The 20,818-nt window shown below is 45.8% G+C and overlaps 1 protein-coding gene across 1 annotated transcript in view; it reads left to right on the top strand.

Annotated features, from left to right (window-relative positions):
- LOC126547032 (frequenin-2-like) overlaps positions 1–20,818 on the top strand; it is a 358,731-nt gene that overhangs the window by 286,848 nt on the left and 51,065 nt on the right. Inside the window, exons 2-4 of the mRNA XM_050194852.2 lie at positions 1,182–1,206; positions 6,981–7,029; positions 12,118–12,207. Of these exons, the coding sequence (XP_050050809.1) occupies positions 1,182–1,206; positions 6,981–7,029; positions 12,118–12,207 (164 nt within the window). The remainder of the gene's footprint in view (positions 1–1,181; positions 1,207–6,980; positions 7,030–12,117; positions 12,208–20,818) is intronic.

The raw sequence follows: 20,818 nt of genomic DNA on the forward strand, positions 1-20,818 counted from the left end.
TCTGGCTTTTGGCTGAAGGTCAGTCGAAGGCCGCCGACAACGCGAGCTAAAAGCATTTCATGCTTAACATAAACAGTAAAATGAGCAATCGCTTCGTCTCATCTCGAGCTGAGGACAAAGTATCGCTATTGTCTCGTCCTTATTATCTACATCCAGTCGTTTGTCTTGACGCTGTTTGTCGCTTGAATATTACATGCATGTGGTGGCCATTTAACAATGGACCACACTGTACGGGCAACGAGCAAGGTCATCCACGTTCACGGAGAGCACTTCATTAGCATTAAGGCGCTCACAGCAGCTTAACGTTCGCATAAAATCTAGCAGGCTACTATATCATTAATATCTAGGTTCGTTAGGCGTCCTATACAGACCCAGGTCCAATTCACCATGATTTTGTATCGTGAGGGCTGTTTTCCATTGGCCGGCCGTCTTCGCCAATAGTATCTCCGACGTCACGACTGGCTGGCATTTATACTTTTGCGAACAGTTTGAGTGTAAGAGCTTCTCTGTGTATCGGGTGCAAGATCGTATGTAGAAGAAGATATGATTGTGTGAGGTGCTGTGTACTTGAGCCCACCATGCCAAGTGGCCCATTAACACATAATTTTGACAATCGCACTTTTGCTCAAGCCACACCAGGAACGGCTCTTGGGTTTGTTTATTCGTGCGTTCCCCGTAACGTATGTGCTATTAAGATGGAAACGACGTGTTCGCTACGAGCTCTTTTTCGCGGCTCTAACATACAGATTTTTACCCATGCATGGTGCTAGAAGATAGATGGCTCCACTACGCTTGTTCACCTTTTTCTGGCTCTCTAACAGTACACAGTAAGAGGCGTAGTGGCAAGTTTAAGATGTACTCAAATGAACGCTTTCGCCCCGCAGTTTCTTTTATTTGCCATTGCATTCTTATTCTAAATCGACTGTCGTTCTTATTAATGACTTGTTCTTAGCGTTTTTCTTGCGAAATCACTGACAGTTCTTATTACGACTAAAATGTTTTTTTTTTACATTCTGTACATACGAAGTCTTATGATCCTGTTATCAAGTCGAACGATTGACAGAAGTCTTACACCCGTCTTAAATCACGTCTTTGCGCAACTCAGTGGTGGGTTGTCTATTACACTGAAATATATATATCGGCTGCAATTTTCTCATAATATTTTTTTCTGTTTTTTACAGTTACCGAAAAAGAAATTCGACAGTGGTAAGTGCTCGCCCTCTTTCTTCTACTTCCGTGTCTCGCACTCACACATTGACAGTGTTGAAGTTCATTTTCGCTCGAGATTCAAATTGTTGTTCAAGGCTTAAGTCAACGACACTCGCGGATGCAGCTGAAAAGCTCGCATCCATCCACGGGAAACTGCCAATGTTTTTCTGCTGCTACTGCTTTGCGTTAACTAATGGCAGGAACTGCTTGCTTGTTGGACTCTTGTCCGTGGCTGCGCGCACTGGTGGGTCACGTAAGAAACAACTACCGCGAAACGCTGGAAAAAGTTTGCCATGCGCTCAGGTGCGTTCTGTACGCAATGCTTCCCTTTTCAACGATCAAAGAGTGCGCACGGCGCTACCAGCCAGCAGATGGAGCGTGGAGAACAGATTTTTTTTTAGCATTGCATCACCGACCAGTCATCACTGAGAAGTTCCGTGGTATTTTCTGCACGCGATGCCTAGTCGAAGAAAAATTTCGATTTCCTACTCAAGAACGTCCGTGCGCAGTAGGTGACGCTATAGCGAGCGGATACGAGTTTAAAAACTTCTGCCCTCTGAGAAATGACGAAGATTTCTATTTATCGAGAACTATCGTGTATATATATAAGAAATAATTAGCCATGGTTGACGCCATCATCGTCGTCGTCGTCGTTCATTGCGACGCTCAACAGAATACAAACGCTGAGCGGCAGCGTAAGGCAAGTTTTTACCTCTGCAATGTGCGAGAAAAATATACTCGTGAGAGTGTGTCGAAACTTCACGCATTTTTTATTAGGGTTTGATTTATGATTTAAATTAGGGTTTGATTTATCCTACATGCGTAATGGACAAACGGTGCAACAGAAGCTAATTGGACTGATGTATGCGGACAACATAGTGCTATTAGGGGACAATAAAATTGATTCACAGACACTTGGGAATACCTGTGGCAACGCAGCGACAAATCTAGGCCTCAAGTTTAGCACAGAGAAATCGGGAATTATGATCTTTAATGAAGAGACGAGTAATTACGGGGTATCAATTCAACAGCAAGGCATACCCATAGTTAAGCGATATAAATACCTCGGCGTATGCGTAAAAGAAGGAAAGACTAACTAGAACACACACCAAGAGAATATGAATATAAAAGGGAAGCGGAATGCTGCAATAACGAAACACATAACACTGCGGAGCCGCAATAAGTATGAGGGGGTGCGTGGAATCTGGAAAGGAGTTATAGTACCAGCACTAACATTCGCAAATGCCATTCTATGCTTAAAATCAGATATCTTGTTGGGGTTGGAAGATAACCAAAGATCTGTAGGCCGGTTGGCTTTGGGAGCCCACGGTGAAACCACAAGTGAGGCAGTGCAGGGTGACTTGAGTTGGGTCTCTTTTGAAGTAAGAGACGCCGAGAGCAAAATTATTTTTGAAGAAAGACTGAGGAACATGGTTGAAAATAAATAGGCAGCTAGAGAGCTCAAGTATCTGTATTTGAAAAGCGTGGACTCAGAATGTCAGAAGAGGTCAAGGGACTTGGCAACCAAGTACAGTTAAAATGTAAGTAGACTACCAGAAGTCATCAGAAAGAAAGTGGGAGAAACAGAGACAGTTAATTGAATGCAAAGAATGGAAACGAAAAGAACCATGGAGATTTGCAAGAATGAGAAGAAAGAAATTAGAAGGAAAGCTATGTACGATAACACAAAGGGATGTGCCTTGCTATGTGAGGCTCGAGCCGGTTGCCTAAGGACAAAAACATACAGGAGCAAACATTCGCAACTAGATGAGGCATGTGTATGCTGGAGCAAAAATCCGGAGACCACTCAGCGCATCCCCATGGAATGTGAAGGGATCCATCCAGTGAGAACCACAGGTGACGTGCACCTCCTATAGAAGCACTTGTGTTTAAAGTGTACGGAAGCGTCAGCCGGTCAGCAGTCAAAATAAGCAAGAGCCGTTTAGAGTATTGAAGAAAAAAAAATCTAGGAAGATTACTGATACGACCGGATCTCTTACAATCATAGCTAGCGGTACAAGGAGCATCTTGAAAGAAAAAAAGAAGATTAAGGAGATGTATACAAAAATGCTAGATAAAAAGCATGTATAGCATACCTGATTGAATCAAGGAGGCTAGATGACTATTTGTCAGCGTCCCGTTTCAAAGGTGATGTCATTAAATCATGATCATTAAGATTGTAACGTCACGGCCAAGACTCGCGGCTGTCGTCTGCTACAGTTCAGGCGGCGTCCAGGCGCCTCCGGCAGTGTTTCCGTTTGTTCACTCTCGTTCTCTATGCTAGCAAAATTATGACGTTCTGTTGAAACACTTCTTTTCGCTATTTCCGTTCGTTCAGATGTAGTGAAAGAGCTATTCTCCACACGTCTATTTTTTTTGTCAAGGGCAGCATTACTGTGCTGGCCGACGTAGCTAAGTCCAGTGCGGTGCGGGCTTTTTATGCGCCGTTCTACAAACTGCCGCTGGTGCTCGCGTGAATAAAAACTACATAAACGCGGCAACGCAGGGTAATCTAAAAAAAAAAAACATTATGGGGTTTTACGTGCCAAAACCACTTCCTGATTATGAGGCACGCCGTAGTGGAGGACTCCGGAAATTTCGACCACCTGGGGTTCTTTAACGTGCACCTAAATCTAAGTACACGGGTGTTTTCGCATTTCGCCCCCATCGAAATGCGGCCGCCGTGGCCGGGATTCGATCCCGCGACCTCGTGCTCAGCAGCCCAACACCATAGCCACTAAGCAACCACGGCGGGTCAGGGTAATCTAATAAGAGACCAAAGTAATTCTTGCTGACCCTGCGTGCAGCAATTACGTAAAAAACGCTGGCTACTAATGCGTATAACTTCCTCAACATTTAGGTTGACTTTCAACCGCTAAAAAATTTGTTGTTACTCACGAGCAGTAGTTTATGGTAAAATATAGAATTTCCAAAGTTGTTCACAGCAACAGCGAGGACGGAACCTAACACCACCTCAATCGAGGCTCTGCCGGCACCAGTTGCTCTTTGAACTGCTTCCCAAAGTTATGCATCCGTCGCCGGTTTTAAGCGGCAGTAATTTGAGGTGCATACTTGATGCTTTCAGCTGTTTGCGGCACATGAAAAGGCATGGACTAGTGTGTGTTCCCTTTTCAGCGCAGCACATTCCGATTAGTTCAGCTGTTTGCAAGTTTTGATGCCTGACAAAAAAATCACAGTTTTGCCATACGGGCGAAGCAATGAATGCGATAGCAACATGTTAGAATATTACACGAAATGTAAAACTCGTAACTGTAGTTGCAGTATGAATTCAAGTAAACGTACGCTTATAAAAGTAAAAACGAGCTGTTGTGAGTCCTCTGTTTGAATCATGCCATAGGACAATCCAGGAAAAACACGGGGAATGCGGGAGATGGAAGTTCAAGATGATGAGCAAAACGAGAACAAGGTGAAAGCAGGAGAAGACAAGTCCACTTGTCGAAACGTTGGCTCCTGCTTTCACCTTGTTCTCGTTTTGCTCATCGCCATAGGACAATGTAATTTCTTACTTCCCTAACAATAAAAAAAGTACTCAAAAGTTCGTAACACTTTAGCTTTGCACGATCCAAGCAGGCCACTAAGAGAAATTTAAATTGTGCAAAATTCAGCGGATTGAGCGGTTCGTCAACATACGGTGGGAATGTGTCAGGCGGTGCAGCCATAACTCGAGCTGCTTTTATGCACCCGTGCGTTTAGTGACTTCGTTGACTAGACAATGCATTTCCATTAGCAATTCCGTAATTATTTTTCATGAGGTGAAATTTACTGTACTTATTCGGTGATGACACGTGTATTCATCGTTAGCAAGATTACTACAATGTGGGCCGGCATTGCGCCGTGTAGAGTCGTTTGAGATATTTGTATGCAACAACAACGAGCGCCTGTGACTGATGTGCAGGGACAGTATTACGGCAAAGACATAATTAAAAAAAATATATTCATCTCCATTTCACTCTCTAAAAATTAATTAAATTATGGGGCTTTACGTGCTAAAACCACTTCCTGATTATGAGGCACGCCGTAGTGGAGGACTCCGGAAATTTCGACCACCTGGGGTTCTTTAACGTGCACCTAAATCTAAGTACACGGGTGTTTTCGCATTTCGCCCCCATCGAAATGCGGCCGCCGTGGCCGGGATTCGATCCCGCGACCTCGTGCTCAGCAGCCTAACACCATAGCCACTGAGCAACCGCGGCGGGTATTTCACTCTCTGAAAGTGGATGTAAATGGAAGCAGTTGTCGACATTATACAGGCACCACCACCTCAAGCGACGTACGTCACCGCGCGCACGCACGTGTGCGGAAGTGCAGCATACATGCTTATCTCCCTAGGCCCTTCGCCAAGCGCGAGTGCCTTATTGAACTACTTCAACTTTTCAAAGTAATCTGCGCCAGAGAATTCGTAAAGTATGACTTACACACAAGCTGGAGACATGATAGCTTCGGATTGTAATTCCAATACACGAGAAACATATTTCTGTTATGCGCAAACTCAAAGAAAAAGCCCTTTTCCAGGTGCTGTTTGAAGTCTGAGCGGCCGCGGCCGCTAGGTGGAAGTATGGTTTTTGAAGATTGTTTGCCCTAATGTCGATTACCGTCGCAGCACACGCTGTGCGACAGATGCAACGGGCAGAACGCCTACGTATCAAGGACAGATACAGGTACATTGTGTGTACGCGTACGTCACGCGTGCAATCACGTCTGCGGAAATGCAGCACACATCGTACTCCTCCTAGGCCCTCCGCGAAACACAAGTGCATTATTCAACTAATTGAATTTTTCAAAGTAAATTGCGTCAGAAAATTCGGAAAATAAGACTTACACACAAGCTGCAGACATGGTAGCTTCGGATTGTAATTAGAATATACGATGGCTTAACGGCTATGGTGTTGCGCTGCTAAGCACGAGGTCGCGGGATAAAATCTCGGCCGCGGCAGCTGCCTTTCGATGGAGCCGAAATGCAAATACGGTCGCGTCCCGTGCATTAGGGGCGCGGCAGAGCCTCTGGTGGTCAATATTAATCCGGAGTCCCCCACTACGGTGTACCTCATTATCAAATCGTGGTTTTGGCACGTAAAACCCGAGAATTCAATTCAATATACGAAAATAACGGAATCGTCAGGTGACGATATCGCCTGATGACGTAATCTGATGTCGTCATCACGTCAAACATGATGTCACCTGACGACGTCATGTGATGCCTCTTTGAGAAGCAGCGCACTGTCCGCTTCCCGCTTCTTTGCACTGTCTCTGGGATTGGCCCAGATTTTTGTGTCAGCACTGCGCACGGGGACACGAAAAGCCCCGACCAACAAGGCTAGTAGCTTCGATGTAAAAGTTATTGAGACTTCACATTCGTCAACAAAACGAAGCGGCTACTTAACACGAGCTCCACTTTGTATAACTGGGTTTCTTTGAGCTTGTGTGCGGGACACAGCCGGCACGTATGCCGACTTGTTTGTCCCAAACTCCGGTAACATCGTACACATGTCCCCTCTCATAGAGGCCTGCGCTTTTCCTGCAGCTGTCGTCGCTGTAGTAGCGCTATGGCACCCGAAAAAAAGAAAACTTGCTGCCGCAAACTTCAGCCATCCTTGCTGCAAACTGTTGTCGTCTGCTACTGCATCCCGAGCGTGCTTTCGAAAGCACCCGCGAGGTGGCTGTTAATGGCGCCTCTGTAGGCGATGCACTATGCGTATTGCACCACCGCATGCCCCGCTATTACTTTTTTGGTTCTTCTGTTCTTCTTACAGGTACAAGGGATTTGTGAAAGACTGTCCTTCAGGGCATCTTACTGAGCAGGTAAGTCCAGTTTCTAAGGCGTTGATTGGGTTGGACAAATAATAGTAGTGCACTAATTCTTTAACATTATATTTCTGTCGTATTTAGAAAACGTGACCGTACACTTTTAAAAATAATGACAAGGCTGAACACGATGAAATGCAGCATAACCCGGCACAAAATTGATAATTCCGAACCACGTGAAAGTAGATTCCAAATTCAACAAAAGAGAACCATGACCAAGGGCCTCACCTCAAGTAGCCCATCAGAGCATGTGGTTGTGGTATTGTTTAGGTCCACAGCCTCCAACATAGAAATTACGGGAACAGCTAGCTTTAGAAACTCTGACAAATCACAGGTTTTAGATAACCATTCCACGCCAGACGAAGAACAGTAAGCAACAAAAACCATCAAGCTCCAGTCGAAAGCGTTACATTAATTTAACATTTTTTTCAGCCTGCTTCAACCTAGTCATTGAGAAAATTCTGTCTTGCCCCTACGGCATCTCCTTCCGTCTCTTTTAATATAAATCTCTGATCATGGACGCAGGCGGTAATGCTCGCCATTCGGCCTCTTATACATAGACGCATCATCTCATAGAAAGAAGCTGTCTTTTAAGTATAAGGGGCCGAATTCAAGAAGCGTTTTTTTCGTAAGGTCCCTTCGCCATTGGTCAGCATCCTTGGCTAGTTATATGTCCAACATAAGGATTCGCTGAAATTTCCTCTTACGAACATTTCTAGTGTATTTGCCCCGTGTTGAAACCAACACACTGTGTTGCTCAGTGGCTGTGGTGTTGGGCTGCTGAGCACGAGGTCGCGAGATCGAATCCCGGTCACTGCGGCCGCATTTTGATGAGGGCGAAATACGAAAACATCCGTGTACTTAGATTTAGATGCACGTCAAAGAACCCCAGGTGGTCAAAATTTCCGGGGTACCCCACTACGGCGTGCCTCATAATCAGAAAGTGGTTTTAACACGTAAAACCCCATAATTTTTAATTTTTAAGCCGACGAGGCTCCGGCACCTCGCAGCAGTGGAACTTTCGCCGCATAATCATAAGCATTACACTGCTTGGACGCAGGGACCACATTATCGATCGCTCCTGGATTTTATTAGATCCGCAAATATTTTGTCATTCATTTAATCATCCTTATTCCCATGCATCCCATACCCCTGTATGCCCTAAGGCATTAACCCTCGCATTAAAAAAAGAAGAAATTCTAGCGTAAGAGAGCTTTTGTGAATATGGACCCACAGGCCAAATTCACAAACTTTACGTTAGTAAAAGTTGATTGTCACTGGTCGGCTGCCTTGCGTAATAACATGTTTAACATCACGATTGGGTGGAGTCTGCTTCTACGAACAGTTCTAGCGTGTGAACATTTTCTGTAAACGCGGGCCACGTAAAACATACTTGTGCCACTCGAGTTCTTTAGCGCTTAATTACACTGCCTGACTGTCACTTTCCAAGTGAGACAGCTCAATCAGGTCAGGGAAGCTGCGTATGCCTCCAAATGACTGGTTCAAATCACATCACAATTACGTCAGGCCTGCAGTAAGCGCCACTTCCTCCCTTGGTGGTGGATGGCACGAAAGCAAATCACAAACAGAACAAAAGTGGTGGCGACATCACGCTTCTCTCCTTTCGCCCTGCTTTACCCTGCGGGTTACGCCCTCATTTCCTCTGACAGCTTTACCCTGATGCCCCGAAGTAGCCATCTCGTCGTCCGATCTGAGCTTGTCTGCCTCAGTCGTTCCTTGACACTCCGACAGTTCGAATGGTTCCGAAGTTTCCTGTGGTCGGTCTTCCCGTGAGAGCGGAAATTGTCGCCAAGGCCACGGACAATGCGCACAGCACTCAACAATATCCACAACAGGCACGAGTGGCTGAGCCAGCTGAGCTGAGCCAACACAACCCATAGATAGCACAAGGCCTATTCACTCCGATCCATGACATAAGGCTGCCTGGCTCGACTGCCACAAAATCTAACGGGGATGCCCCCGAGTAAGCCGTGGTGATTTTGACGTCACCGCATTCTTCACGCCAGCTTTCGCAAGGGAAATTTCCGATCAGGTAGCATGACGTCATGGATTGGAGTGAACAGGCCTTGTGCCATCTGTAGGTGGCGTTGGCTGAGCAGCCGTCAGCCGTCTCAGACGAAACCAGTAGGCTTTCAAACTAAGCTGAGGGAGAGGGAAAGCGCTTTCGTTTCTTTCACGCAATCAGTGTTTTTATTTTATTATTGCATTAGTTATAAAGGCGCTGCAACACCAAGCACAACTGACACAGATTAAATTATACGATTTTATCATTTATACTTTGTTGAAAAAGCCGTCCGCCTCTACGACGGCGTGGGATAATTTGAAAGCGAAACTAGCGGTTGCTTTCCGAGATTAAGCTATCTTGCGGAAATTACGAAAAAAGGGCCGACGACCTCAGAGCGCTGCATACGAGGAAAGATAAATGCCATTTTCACGTTTTAATTTTAAAGCGAAGTTCCCTTTGCGAACCCTGGCGGACTGTCCTGAGCGTGGCTGCTGGGTGCTGCCGCTGTCTTGCCGAATAGTTCGCACGTTACGCAAAAATCGTTTGCTCGCTTCATGTTGGGATCGAAGCCCGGTCTCACCAGCATAGCAGCCCGGTGCTCTGACCACCAGGCCACAATCGCTTTTCGGTTTTCCTTTATTGTATTAGGCCACAATCACGCGTACGCTTCTCTCGCGCCAATCAGATGATTGAGGTGATCGCCGCGTGGGTCACATTGCGCAGCAGGATTCCTTCGCGCCACAGACGCAGGAATTAAATGGGCACATTTGCAGCACTCGATTAATCGCTTCATAAAAGCTTCGCTTCGCATTGATGCCAAGACGTGCCTTGGACCTGCACAGTATTTTTCTCATTTCATTTTCTGCGAGCTCATTATTATTGTTCAGCTCACAAACTAATTTTACTAGTGAATGTGCTAGCACGTTGTGTTTTACCCTAACTTCTTATTCCTATCGTTCCTTTCTGCTTTCGTGCGTTAGAACCAACGGGAACCATTTCTGGATCACCTCTCGTATCTATCTCGATATCTCGATCACTCTCTCGTATCTATCTATCTGTCTGTCTGTCTGTCTGTCTGTCTGTCTGTCTGTCTGTCTGTCTGTCTGTCTGTCTGTCTGTCTGTCTGTCTCTGTCTGTCTGTCTGTCTGTCTGTCTGTCGCACACACATACATATATGCATGCACACTCACGAATAAGAACACAAAATTTGATCCTGGACGCTGTTGTTTATTTAAGCTTGGTCTCCTAGCAACAGAAGGTTGGCACCACCTTTGATTTTCTTCTCTCGCTTTGTATTCCCGTCAGAAGCTTGACAGCGTCGCGCACACGTGCGCGCAACTCGAAAGATTGGTGTTACGCAACCACTAGCATCGAAATGCGCTCACGAAGAGCGGCTTGCGCAAGCTCCTGTTTATACGACTCCCGCTCTTTTTCCGAGAGTGCACAAATGCTGTTTGCGCTTCCAGGTAAACCGTGCTTGTTCCGTGGCACACTGCGCGTGACATTGTTTTAAAAGCCTCACAAGATCGCGCTCTGGCACTTGAGATGCTGCGCTATCTCTCGGTCGAGACTAAACAGAAGCATCGCCTGCGGTAGCGTTCAAGTTGCCGCTGTATTCGTTCTTTTTTTTCTTTGTTTGCCTACTGTGCTGCCTACCTTGGTGTTACGTTTCCATCAGCCGTGACGAATGGGCAGCCAAGTTCCCGGTAGAATGACGTATATTGACCCATACTTATTGGCTCTTGACTCGGACGTAAAAGACTGCCGCTAGCAAGCGGTGCTCGGCTTTTAACCAATTGCGGCACGTGCACACTTGGCAGATTGCCTTTATCAGTGGCGTGCTATCACACACAGCACTCGTCTTTTAAGATGCAATAACCGAAATGCACGCCAAATTCACTGGCTGCTTATGTAAGGCGGCATTTGAGAAATCGCTCCCGAAAAAAAGCATAAACGCTGACTTCAGGACAAAGTGATAATTTTTTGAAGTTGTTCAGCGGAGAGTGTTCAAATTGGAGTTACCCTTGCTCTCGATTACAAATTACTGAAGCCGTTGGACCTAGCTAAACACCATTGTACAACCAGTCGGCTAGTTGCGCGAGAAGGCGTTTAGCACATATAAACTCTAACGCATCCGCTTTCATGAAATGCATGACGTTCTGATGAATTCGACGTGAGCCCATAACGAGCACAATGTGCATAGTAAGTAGGAGTTTATTTTTCTAGAAGATAGAGCATAAATCAACTGTTTGTTGGGACGTTTAGTCCACGTTGCTGTTACATATACAGTAACAGGTGATTATGAGTAAACGGGTGTTGACCTGCGCGGCGTGGTCCCTTGAAAGAAGGCGATTTCTACATTCGCGTATTACAAAAACGCGCTGTGTAAAAGGTGAAAGCGCCCTTCATTTCTATCCTATAGGACGCCGGTCGACTGCCTGCTCCTTACTTGCAATTTTCCGTTGAAACTTATTCTCGTTTTTGAGGCTCAAAGCAATAGCAGCAGCTAATTTCTCGTAAACTTGTCCCAAATGAACGTTACAGCTTGCAGGGTTTTATGCCCCAAAGATGCAAAGTGAGGAGGGGTGGACGATGTTAGCGTGAGGCTCCGGATTAATTTTGACCGACTTGCATAGAATACGAAGAGCAAGTGTTTGTTCTTCATTCCAGTTATCACTGGAATGCGGCCATATCTGCCAAAATATAACCCACGATTGCGCAGGACGCCATATATCCACTGGGCCAGGGCCACGAGTCTATATGAACCTTGCACAAGTGCGCTCACACATTCGGTAACTTCAAATATTATTGTTCTTTCCACGCGACAGGTCTAAAAGTTACTAATGAGGCTTTAGATCTTCTTTAGATCGCTAAACCGAGCTTCCAACAAGCTGCCTATCTTATTGGACATATGCTGCCGCTATCGCAATTAAGGACCTCTTCTTTAGATCTTTCCTCGCGAAAAGAGCAGGCGTGTGATTCTACTTTCTCGACCACCCGAAGTTCGCGAGACGTTCGTTTCGAGTCACTTACAATGACACGCCGCCCTCCTTCCGCAGGGATTCCTGAGGATATACAAGCTCTTCTTCCCCCAAGGAGACCCTTCTAAGTTTACTTCGCTCATTTTCCGGGTCTTCGACGAGAACAAGGTAAGAGACATTCAGCGACGAAAGCTGCCAACATTTCCAATATCAAAACAAATTAATAAATCTAGAAGGAACTGCTGTGTTACACCTTCATTACACAAGCAACTTAACTAAAAAAAATGACTTCGCCTGCCCACAGCATAACGCTGCTTTCTACTCCCAATAGTTTTTTTTTCTGTGTTTGGTTTCAGGAGGATAATTGGAAGAATGTCGTTCATGCTTTAGTGCTTATGCTATCGGTTTGCGACTGACGCCTGGTGCCTTGGTGGCTCTTCGCAGCAGCCTAGTCATATGTCGAGGCTTAGAATATCTACATACAGAATATCAAGCTCTGTAATAGGGGTCAAAGCCAGCCTATGTACAGGTTACTCTACTTTTAAACATACGGTGGTACACTATCAGAGGAAGAACCATCTTGATCGCCACTCTGCGGAGCAAGACATTTTATATTTTACATTCTGACTGAAGAATTTGACAAGATTATAAACAGCCCGAGCCATGAAGCTAAGAAAAAAATTGCTAGCTCTTCCGTAATCGAGAGTAGATGTAAGAATCAAATAGCAACCGGCAAAGCAGATTTGTTGGAGATAATGCTAGCCACAGTCTCAAAAATTTGTAGGACGCTTAAGATTCGCCTTTAAAAGTGGAACGCGACAGCATATATTCAAAGAATCCCGACTTCTTTTCACGCTTTCCCGCCAATGGCAGCTTATGTAACCGCAGTGTTTATTGGGAAACGCTGGCGGCGAACGCCATGCACGAGGACGAGCTTTCTCGTAGTAAAATGGCCTCTTGCGTAGGCTGATCTCCTGTTATTGTTTCGCACTTTTAATAGTTCTGTCTAAGAAGATCTAATATAAAAGGTATGTGCTGTCGGTGTTTCTTTTTATGATATTTGTTTGTGGGCTGTCATCCTCAAAATTACGAGGGATGACTTTACTGTAAAGAATGAAAGACAAGGTATGAGCAACTTGTGATAGAAGAGGGATTGGGTATGCGTGGTTGGGAATGATTTGTCGCGGAGACGGTCGACGCTGCACGCGGGACACCGACGGCGGTGTTTCTGCCAGACTGGGCCCTTAACGCTGTCGCGTTAAAACGTCGCGAATGCTTTGCCCTCAACGTGAGATTAACCTAAACTGTGGCTGATCACGCCAATTTTTTTTTTGTCTGTCACGGCGTAGAACAAGTAGTAAGGGTGAATTCGGATTGAAGCGAATGGTCAGGGATGGTTTGGGCACTACCATGTTGTTACGCAATCACGGTAACCTGCCACGGTAGTCGACGCGCTTGCGCAGGTGGCCTAACGTAGCGCTTGCCACGGGAACGATGAGCAAAACTAGAACAAGGCAAAAGCGGGAGCCAACGTTTTGACAAGTGGACTTGTCTTTTTCAAGGCGACCTATGCTTTCTTCTGCACAGTCTATACAGGTTGTCCCACATAACTTGAGCCAAAGTTTAAAAATGAAAGGCACTCCGGACGCGAGTTGAACCGAAGGCATAATGTTGGCACTGCCCTTGAGTTACTCAGGCAATATTTTTTTAATTTTCCCTTTAAGTAACAGATTAGTTAAGCTTAATTAATGAATTCGCAAAGTTGTAGAGCACTTTAAGAAGCCTCTCTATAAATTGTTTCCAACACGATATATCTCACGTGGTCCTTTCTTCCGTGTTCCAAAGAAAGCACGCGAAATATGAAAAAAATACCACCTGACGGGGCGGTTGCGCACTGTTATTGAACTGCTCTCAAGCGTGCGATGGATGAACAAGGTCGGCTGCAGCGAGACTGGCCCGCAAGAGGGCGTTATGCCTGGTGTAGGTATCTGGGCATGCGGCTTTTATCGCATGATGGCGCAAAAGAGTGCTGCTGGCCGAGCGGTGCCGAAGCGATAAAGCGTCTGAGGAGACGAAAGAAAACAAGAACATAGCTTTATTTTTTTATGCTTGAAATGGGAAAGAGCTGGCAGCCTGCCGACCGAGTGTAATGGGGTTGGGTGGGTAGGCGGCGTTAGGGCCAGAATGATTTTCCAGTGACCTTCAATCCAAAAAAGCGCCCTCTGACTATAATGCGTGTTCGAAGAGGTCCCCATCTGCTGCAATGCACATTTGGCATCTCATAGGCACATTTTCCGAGGCGTTCTTGATCATGGTATCAGAGATGGAGTTGCATACTTGTCTTCTTTTTAGCTTCTCTGATATTGTGGTTCGTGTCCGGTATACTTGATCCTTGACGTAGCCCCAGAGAAAGAAATCGAGGGGAGTTAAATGGGCCTATGCCGTCCAATGCACTGCTGCGGGAATACTTCATGCAGTCATTTGCAAGCTTTGCTGCTACCGTGCGCGGGAGCACCATCATGCCGATACCAAATATCATTGATCCTAGCCAATGAAACTTCGCGAAAACTCCTCAAGCGCCCCATCAAGGATGTCGCTCACGTATCTTTCGCCTGTAAGCGCGTTATCAAAAAATACGGGGCCAGTGATAGTGCCACCGTAAATTCCACACCACACATTAACCGACCACTGATATTGGTGATGTGTCTTCAAAACCCAGTGGGGGCTTTCGTCGCTCCAATAGTGAGTGTTGTGGATGTTACTTGGGCATTACGTGAGAAGGTAGTTTCATCGGTCCACAGTATTTTGTTGACAAAGCCTGGGTTCTCTTCCGTCTTGATCATAATCCAGTTTGCAAAGCCCTTTGGTTTTGGAAATCGCAGAGTTCCAACATCTGGCGCAGCTGCACGTGGTACGGATGAAGTTGCCTCTTCTTAAGTACTCTCCACACTGAAGAGGTTGACACTCCAGCTGAAGAGAACTTCTGAAGAAAACTTTGACAGAATATCTGTCTCCACGTACTCGCTGAGGATTGAAGATTTATGCCGCTTCCTCGTAAAAGTCCCAGTCTGTCTCAGCGTTTTATATGCACGCACAATCATCATTGAGCTTGCACACGTACCTGGGTACCAGCGTTGAAATAGCTCAACTGCGCGCCTACAATGTCCACTTGACGCACCTAGAGCCAAAACAATATCCGCTATTTCCTCATTGGAGTAAGCCACATCTGCTGCTCAACGTTGGTCACAGCCAAATAGCGTCGCTGTGGAGAACACGCAGGGATACGGGCGCCTGAGGAGCCCTGGATATATTGCACTTCGCTGGGAGTGGTTCAAATGAGGTACATAAGGTAAGATCTACATCCGGTAAACTGGAACAGCCTGCTGGCGCACTCCCTCAGGGACTGACGCGCCGGTCACGGTGCACAAGTGTGAAGCCAGACGCGGCCACCCGATACTGCGACCACGATGTGATGCGCAAGTGCGGGGTGCGAGATCAAAAAAGAACGTCTGGTAGACAGTAAGTGTGAGAAGGAAAGTAGACGGGGCCAGTGCGAAGAGTCATCGTCAGAAGTTGACATGCGTAATCTTCCTTGAATATAGCCAAGGTTTATTTTACCATTAGTTAGTTTTGTCCCCGTGTGATTTATCCGCTGTTATTCGAGCCCTAAGGTTTAAAGTTGTAGCATCATCGTTCAATTCGAAAACTACTACAAGGCCACTTGTGTAGAAAGACAGAATTGTAGCAGCCGTCATCGTCTTCCATCGTTCCCACGTGCTTCGCCATATCCTTCTTTCAAGAAGAATCAAAATGTTGCTTTCATCTTTTCTTTTTCGTGGCCTTAGACGCTTTATAGCTTCGGCAACGCTCGGCCAGCAGCATGCATTTGCGCCGTCATGCGATAAAAGCCGCATGCCCAGATACCTACACCAGGCATAACGCCCTCTTGCGGGCCAGTCTCGCTGCAGCCGACCTTGTTCATTCATCACACGCTTGAGAGCAGCAGCACAATAACAGTGCGCAAGCACCCCATCGTGTGAGTGAGTGAGTGAGTGAGTGAGTGAGTGAGTGAGTGAGTGAGTGAGTGAGTGAGTGAGTGAGTGAGTGAGTGAGTGAGTGAGTGAGTGAGTGAGTGAGTGAGTGAGTGAAACAACTTTATTTGGTCCACTATAGACTTGAGTAAACTCAACGTCACCTGGCTAGGCCCACTCGGAGACCATCAGGTGAAACCTGACGGCCCTCTCGCGAGCCCTCTGGACTGCCAGGATTTGAGAGGTCTCGTCCTGGGCCCTAATAAGCTTCATCATTTCCTCTTGGGTGAAAGGGGGACCGGCAGAGGCGCAGTCCCACAGGACATGCTCGAAGTCCGCATAACCACCACTCAGGGGACAGCCCGGGCTTGGAACCATTCGGGGTACATTGTGTGCAGCGCCGCGGGGCTCGGGTAAGTGCTTGTTTGCAGAAGCGTGAGAGTGACTGCCTGGGCCCTGCACAGCGAAGAGTGCGGCAAAGGCAGGAATCTTCTTGATAGATAATTATGTTTGCAGATGTCGTTGTACGAGCAGAGAAGCTCGGGTCGCCCAGGAGAGGACGCGTTACTCGGCGCACGGTCAGTCAAACCTCGTGAAGCTGAGTGCGCTTCCTCGTTGGGGTTGAACGAGGCACCATCAATGGTTCCAAGGTGCGCAGGGAACCAGACCAATGAGTGATGTCTTTAGTATTTTGGATGATACGTAGGGCCTGGGGAGCCACCATTCCTATCTGAAAGGCCCTGACAGTGGCCTTGGAATCTGAATAAATCGTGTCATGTACACTGTCCGTCAATGCAAGAGCAATAGCAACCTGCTCTGCAACGCTGGAACTAGAAGTGCGGATGGTAGCGCAGCTGAGGACTTTGGAATCACAGTCGATGACCACGCAGGAGAAGGCTTCTTCTTGAGCGTACGAAGCAGCGTCTACCAAGCATGTTCGATCCTTGTTGAAGCGGGATTCTGGCGAGCAGAGCTTTACCCCTGGCTCGTCTTCGTCCTTCGTTGTAGGTGGAATGCCTATTGCGTGGCATCCGGTGTAAGGAAATCTTGGATCTTGCGTCGTTAGACAGCTTCACAGCATCGGCACCGACGACCGTGAGGTTACGTCCCAGCTGGCCAAGTATGGCTCGGCCCGCTGGGGTACCGGAGAGTCTCACAAACTGAGAAAACTCTTGGGCTTTAACAAATTTTTCGAATGTGTTGTGAATTCCCAAATTGAGGAGGTCTTTTGTGTGCGTTCGGACGAGAAGGCCGAGGGCAAGCTTGAAGACTCTTCTGATTGGGGCATTGATCTTGTTGCGTTCCGACACGGGCCAGTTGTGCATAGCCCCTGAATAAGCGAGGTGGCATAGCACAAAGGCGTGGATAATCCGGATCAGATTGTCCTCCCTGATCCCACGTGAGATACATCGTGTTGGAAACAAGTTATTGAGAGGTTTCTCAAGGTGCTTTAGAACTTTGCGTATTGATTAATTAAGTTGCTTAATTAAACATAACTAATCCGTTAGTTAAGGGGAAAATAAAAAAAAATTGCCTGAGTACAAGAGGACAGTGCCAACCTTATGCATTCGGTTCAATTCGCGTCCGGAGTGCCTTTCGTTTTTAAAACATTGGCTCAAGTTACGTGGGACAACCTGTATAGTTGTCCACCTATAAATACTGTGCTAAGGTAAGCATATGTCGCCTTGAAAAATACAAGTCCACTTGTCGAAACATTGGATCCCGCTTTTGTTCTCATTTTGCTCATCGTCTTGGATTTGCATCTCCCGCCTTCCCCGTATTGTCACGGGAACGTATCACGTATCACGTAACGCTAAAACTCGCTATTGCCGCATACAATTTTATACGGCAATGAAGGCAAGTGCGCACAATAGTCTTTCTGAAATATTATGCGTGTTAGCTTAAGCTGGCTAAGAGATAACATAAAAATCTTATTTACAACAGTGAAATTAGACAAATTACATCACTAAGTGTTAAATTTGACTTATTTTTTTTTTACTTTTCTCTTCTGCGTTCGGGCAAGTTCGAATCTGTGCACGTGTAAGCTACGCTGATTCAGTATCTGTTCGAAGAAACAGGAAGCGCTGTCAAACGGGAGCGGTTCTTTGGAGGACGTTCCAGCCGGCGTGGGCCGTAGCCAGTCTCTTGGTTCCTTCACGCTTCTTTGTGCGGGAATTCATTTTCGTATACTCTGTTATTTGGGCCTATGAAATTATTTAGCGTACAAGAATGAAAATAATGCCGGCGTACGGAGGCCTCAGGAGAGCACCTGAGAGGATAATAAAGCCGCCAGCGCAGGATCTCCAGGGCACCTAAGGGGCAGAGGGAGGATGGAAGAAGAGGAGGAAATAAAGAGAGAAGGCAGGGATGTTAACCAGAAATGCGTCTTGTTGGCTACCCTACTCTAGGGATGGGAACGAGGGAATAGAAAGATAAGAGAGAGGGAGGGGCAAAGAAGCCGCGGTGAGCTCGCGCACGCACGTGGAGGAACTGAAAAAGGCAAAGGCGTTCACGTATCACGGAGGATGGAAAGCCTGGACCAGTCTGGGTTCTAGCTTTAATGTCTCCGTTGCTCCTTTGGTGTCCTGGATGCGCAGCGAAATTATGGTAAATAAGGTACCTCGATGCCTCGCTTCTCCATACAGGGTGGTGACACGTCTGATCTCGCCGCCATATTGTGTCGGAACAGGTAAAGGCGCGCTATGACGGACAGCGGGAATTTATGTTCTGCGCTCGCTGACAGTGGAAAAAATTCTAATTATCGCAGTTTGTACGATTACGTGCATTGAAATATTTACATCTCACCCTAGAGATGGAGGTTGAACACTTACAGCACATCAATATTACAATAAGTTTCGAGTCCAGCGGATAACTAGTCGCTTTTGCCGCGGCTTTCGCTTATGCTATGAAATTTGTTTCAAGCACAAAGTTAATGCATATGGTCTACACTAAATGTTTTAGAGGTTCCCTTCAAAGAGACTGACGCAACTTATGACCGTAAAACTTTAGCTGCGTCATGCCGTGGAAAGATATAGGACAGAACGAGGTGAATAAATACGGCAGGGTTACCAATAGCTGAAGGTACTGTGTTTATCAAGGTACAAGTCCTGTGGGTGAAAGATAAGAATGATAACAATCATGCGGTCGGAAACAGTATTGCATTGGCAAAGAGACACTATCAGAGTACCAAAAGTAAGCTCGAGGGCGCAGTATCAATCACGGCCGTGGTGGCCGAATTTCAGACGGGGAAGATGCAAAAACGCTCGTGTACTTAGGTGAACGTTAACAAAACGCAGGTAGTCAAAATTATTTAGAAGTGCCTGAAAACGCGTAATAATCAGATCGTGGTTTTGGCTCGTAAAGCCACACAATTTATTTTCTTTAATAAGTGAAAAGCGAAACCACTATAATTGTAGTGCTTGAAAATTTTGCAGAAACACACATTTGCTTTAGTTCTGTTATGAATCAACCCATGATGAGAACCGCAAGTTGAGAAAGAGAAACATGGTTACACATCTCACTAAAGGAAAGGGAATATTTATTTCCATAACATACGGGGTGATCTCTTCTAGGTTTTCCGGAATCTGTAAAAAACGACTGTTGCAGATGACATAATTTTAGTCATTAACATGGATTACTCATACAAGCAGACATTACTTTTACGAGAAATCAGAACATACATTCTGCTAATTCAAAAAAATAACTAATTCACTTAATAATTATTTTACGGCATATATTGCAATTTGCGAATTGTAGCGGTGAGATCGCAAGGCGTATCCACTTTGAATACATTTCCAGAATGACACCAGATTAGAGATGTGCGCCATCAAACTCACCGTAAGAATGAACTTTTATTCCACTTACTTTTTAAACAAAATGCTCTTTTATGTATTGAAACGCAAAAGTAACTGGAATGCCCATTTATTTCGTACCACACTTTGGGAAATATCTCGAGACTGGTGTCATCCGGGAGATTCATTTCAAGTGGATAGGTTTTGCAATATCAGCGGCTAGAATTCGGAAATTGCAATATGTGCCGTAAAGCAATGAATTGTTAAGTTAATTAGCGAATTTTTGTTAATTATTGAATGCATGTTTTGATTTCTCAAGCTATTATTGTCCACCTCTTCCAATCATACTGCTCAAAGCAGGAAGTATGCTATTGGTCTCAGGCGATTTTTATAAATTTCGGAAACTTTGAAATGGTCATCCCGTATAGCTGTCACTTGAGTAAAACCTGAGGAAAACAACCGGAAAACAAAAATGTAGTTCAAGGCTGCTCACCACCACGTTCAGGCTGCCTGAAATTACAGGAGGCCATGCACACAAACTAGTGAGAAATGATAAAGCAAAGCTCAATTTTATGTGCTTATTATAAACATCAAAATAGATCATTTCAAGTTTACACCTGCGGCTGTTTTACTTCCATATTCCATCTCCCTCGTTACATCTAACTGGAACAATCAGTGTGAGTATAAATGCTGAGCCGCAACAAGGGACAAAGCTCGCCAAGAACATTTTCCTGACATTTGGATGCCCAGTGCATGGGATTGTTGGAAATTACAGATCGAGTTTGAGCAGGCTTCTCATCACCTTGATTAAGTTTTACATACGGCAAACGCCTAGTGCATCAGAAAATTTCCTGCTGACCGTTTCACACGAAGACACAAATTTAGACATCACGATTTAGATGAACAAGGTTCCTGTCGGCTTTTTGCTATGCTGTGGGTGGCGGCGAAATATAAGAC

Source organism: Dermacentor andersoni, chromosome 1 (genome assembly GCF_023375885.2).
Source record: "Dermacentor andersoni chromosome 1, qqDerAnde1_hic_scaffold, whole genome shotgun sequence".
NCBI lineage: Eukaryota > Metazoa > Arthropoda > Arachnida > Ixodida > Ixodidae > Dermacentor > Dermacentor andersoni.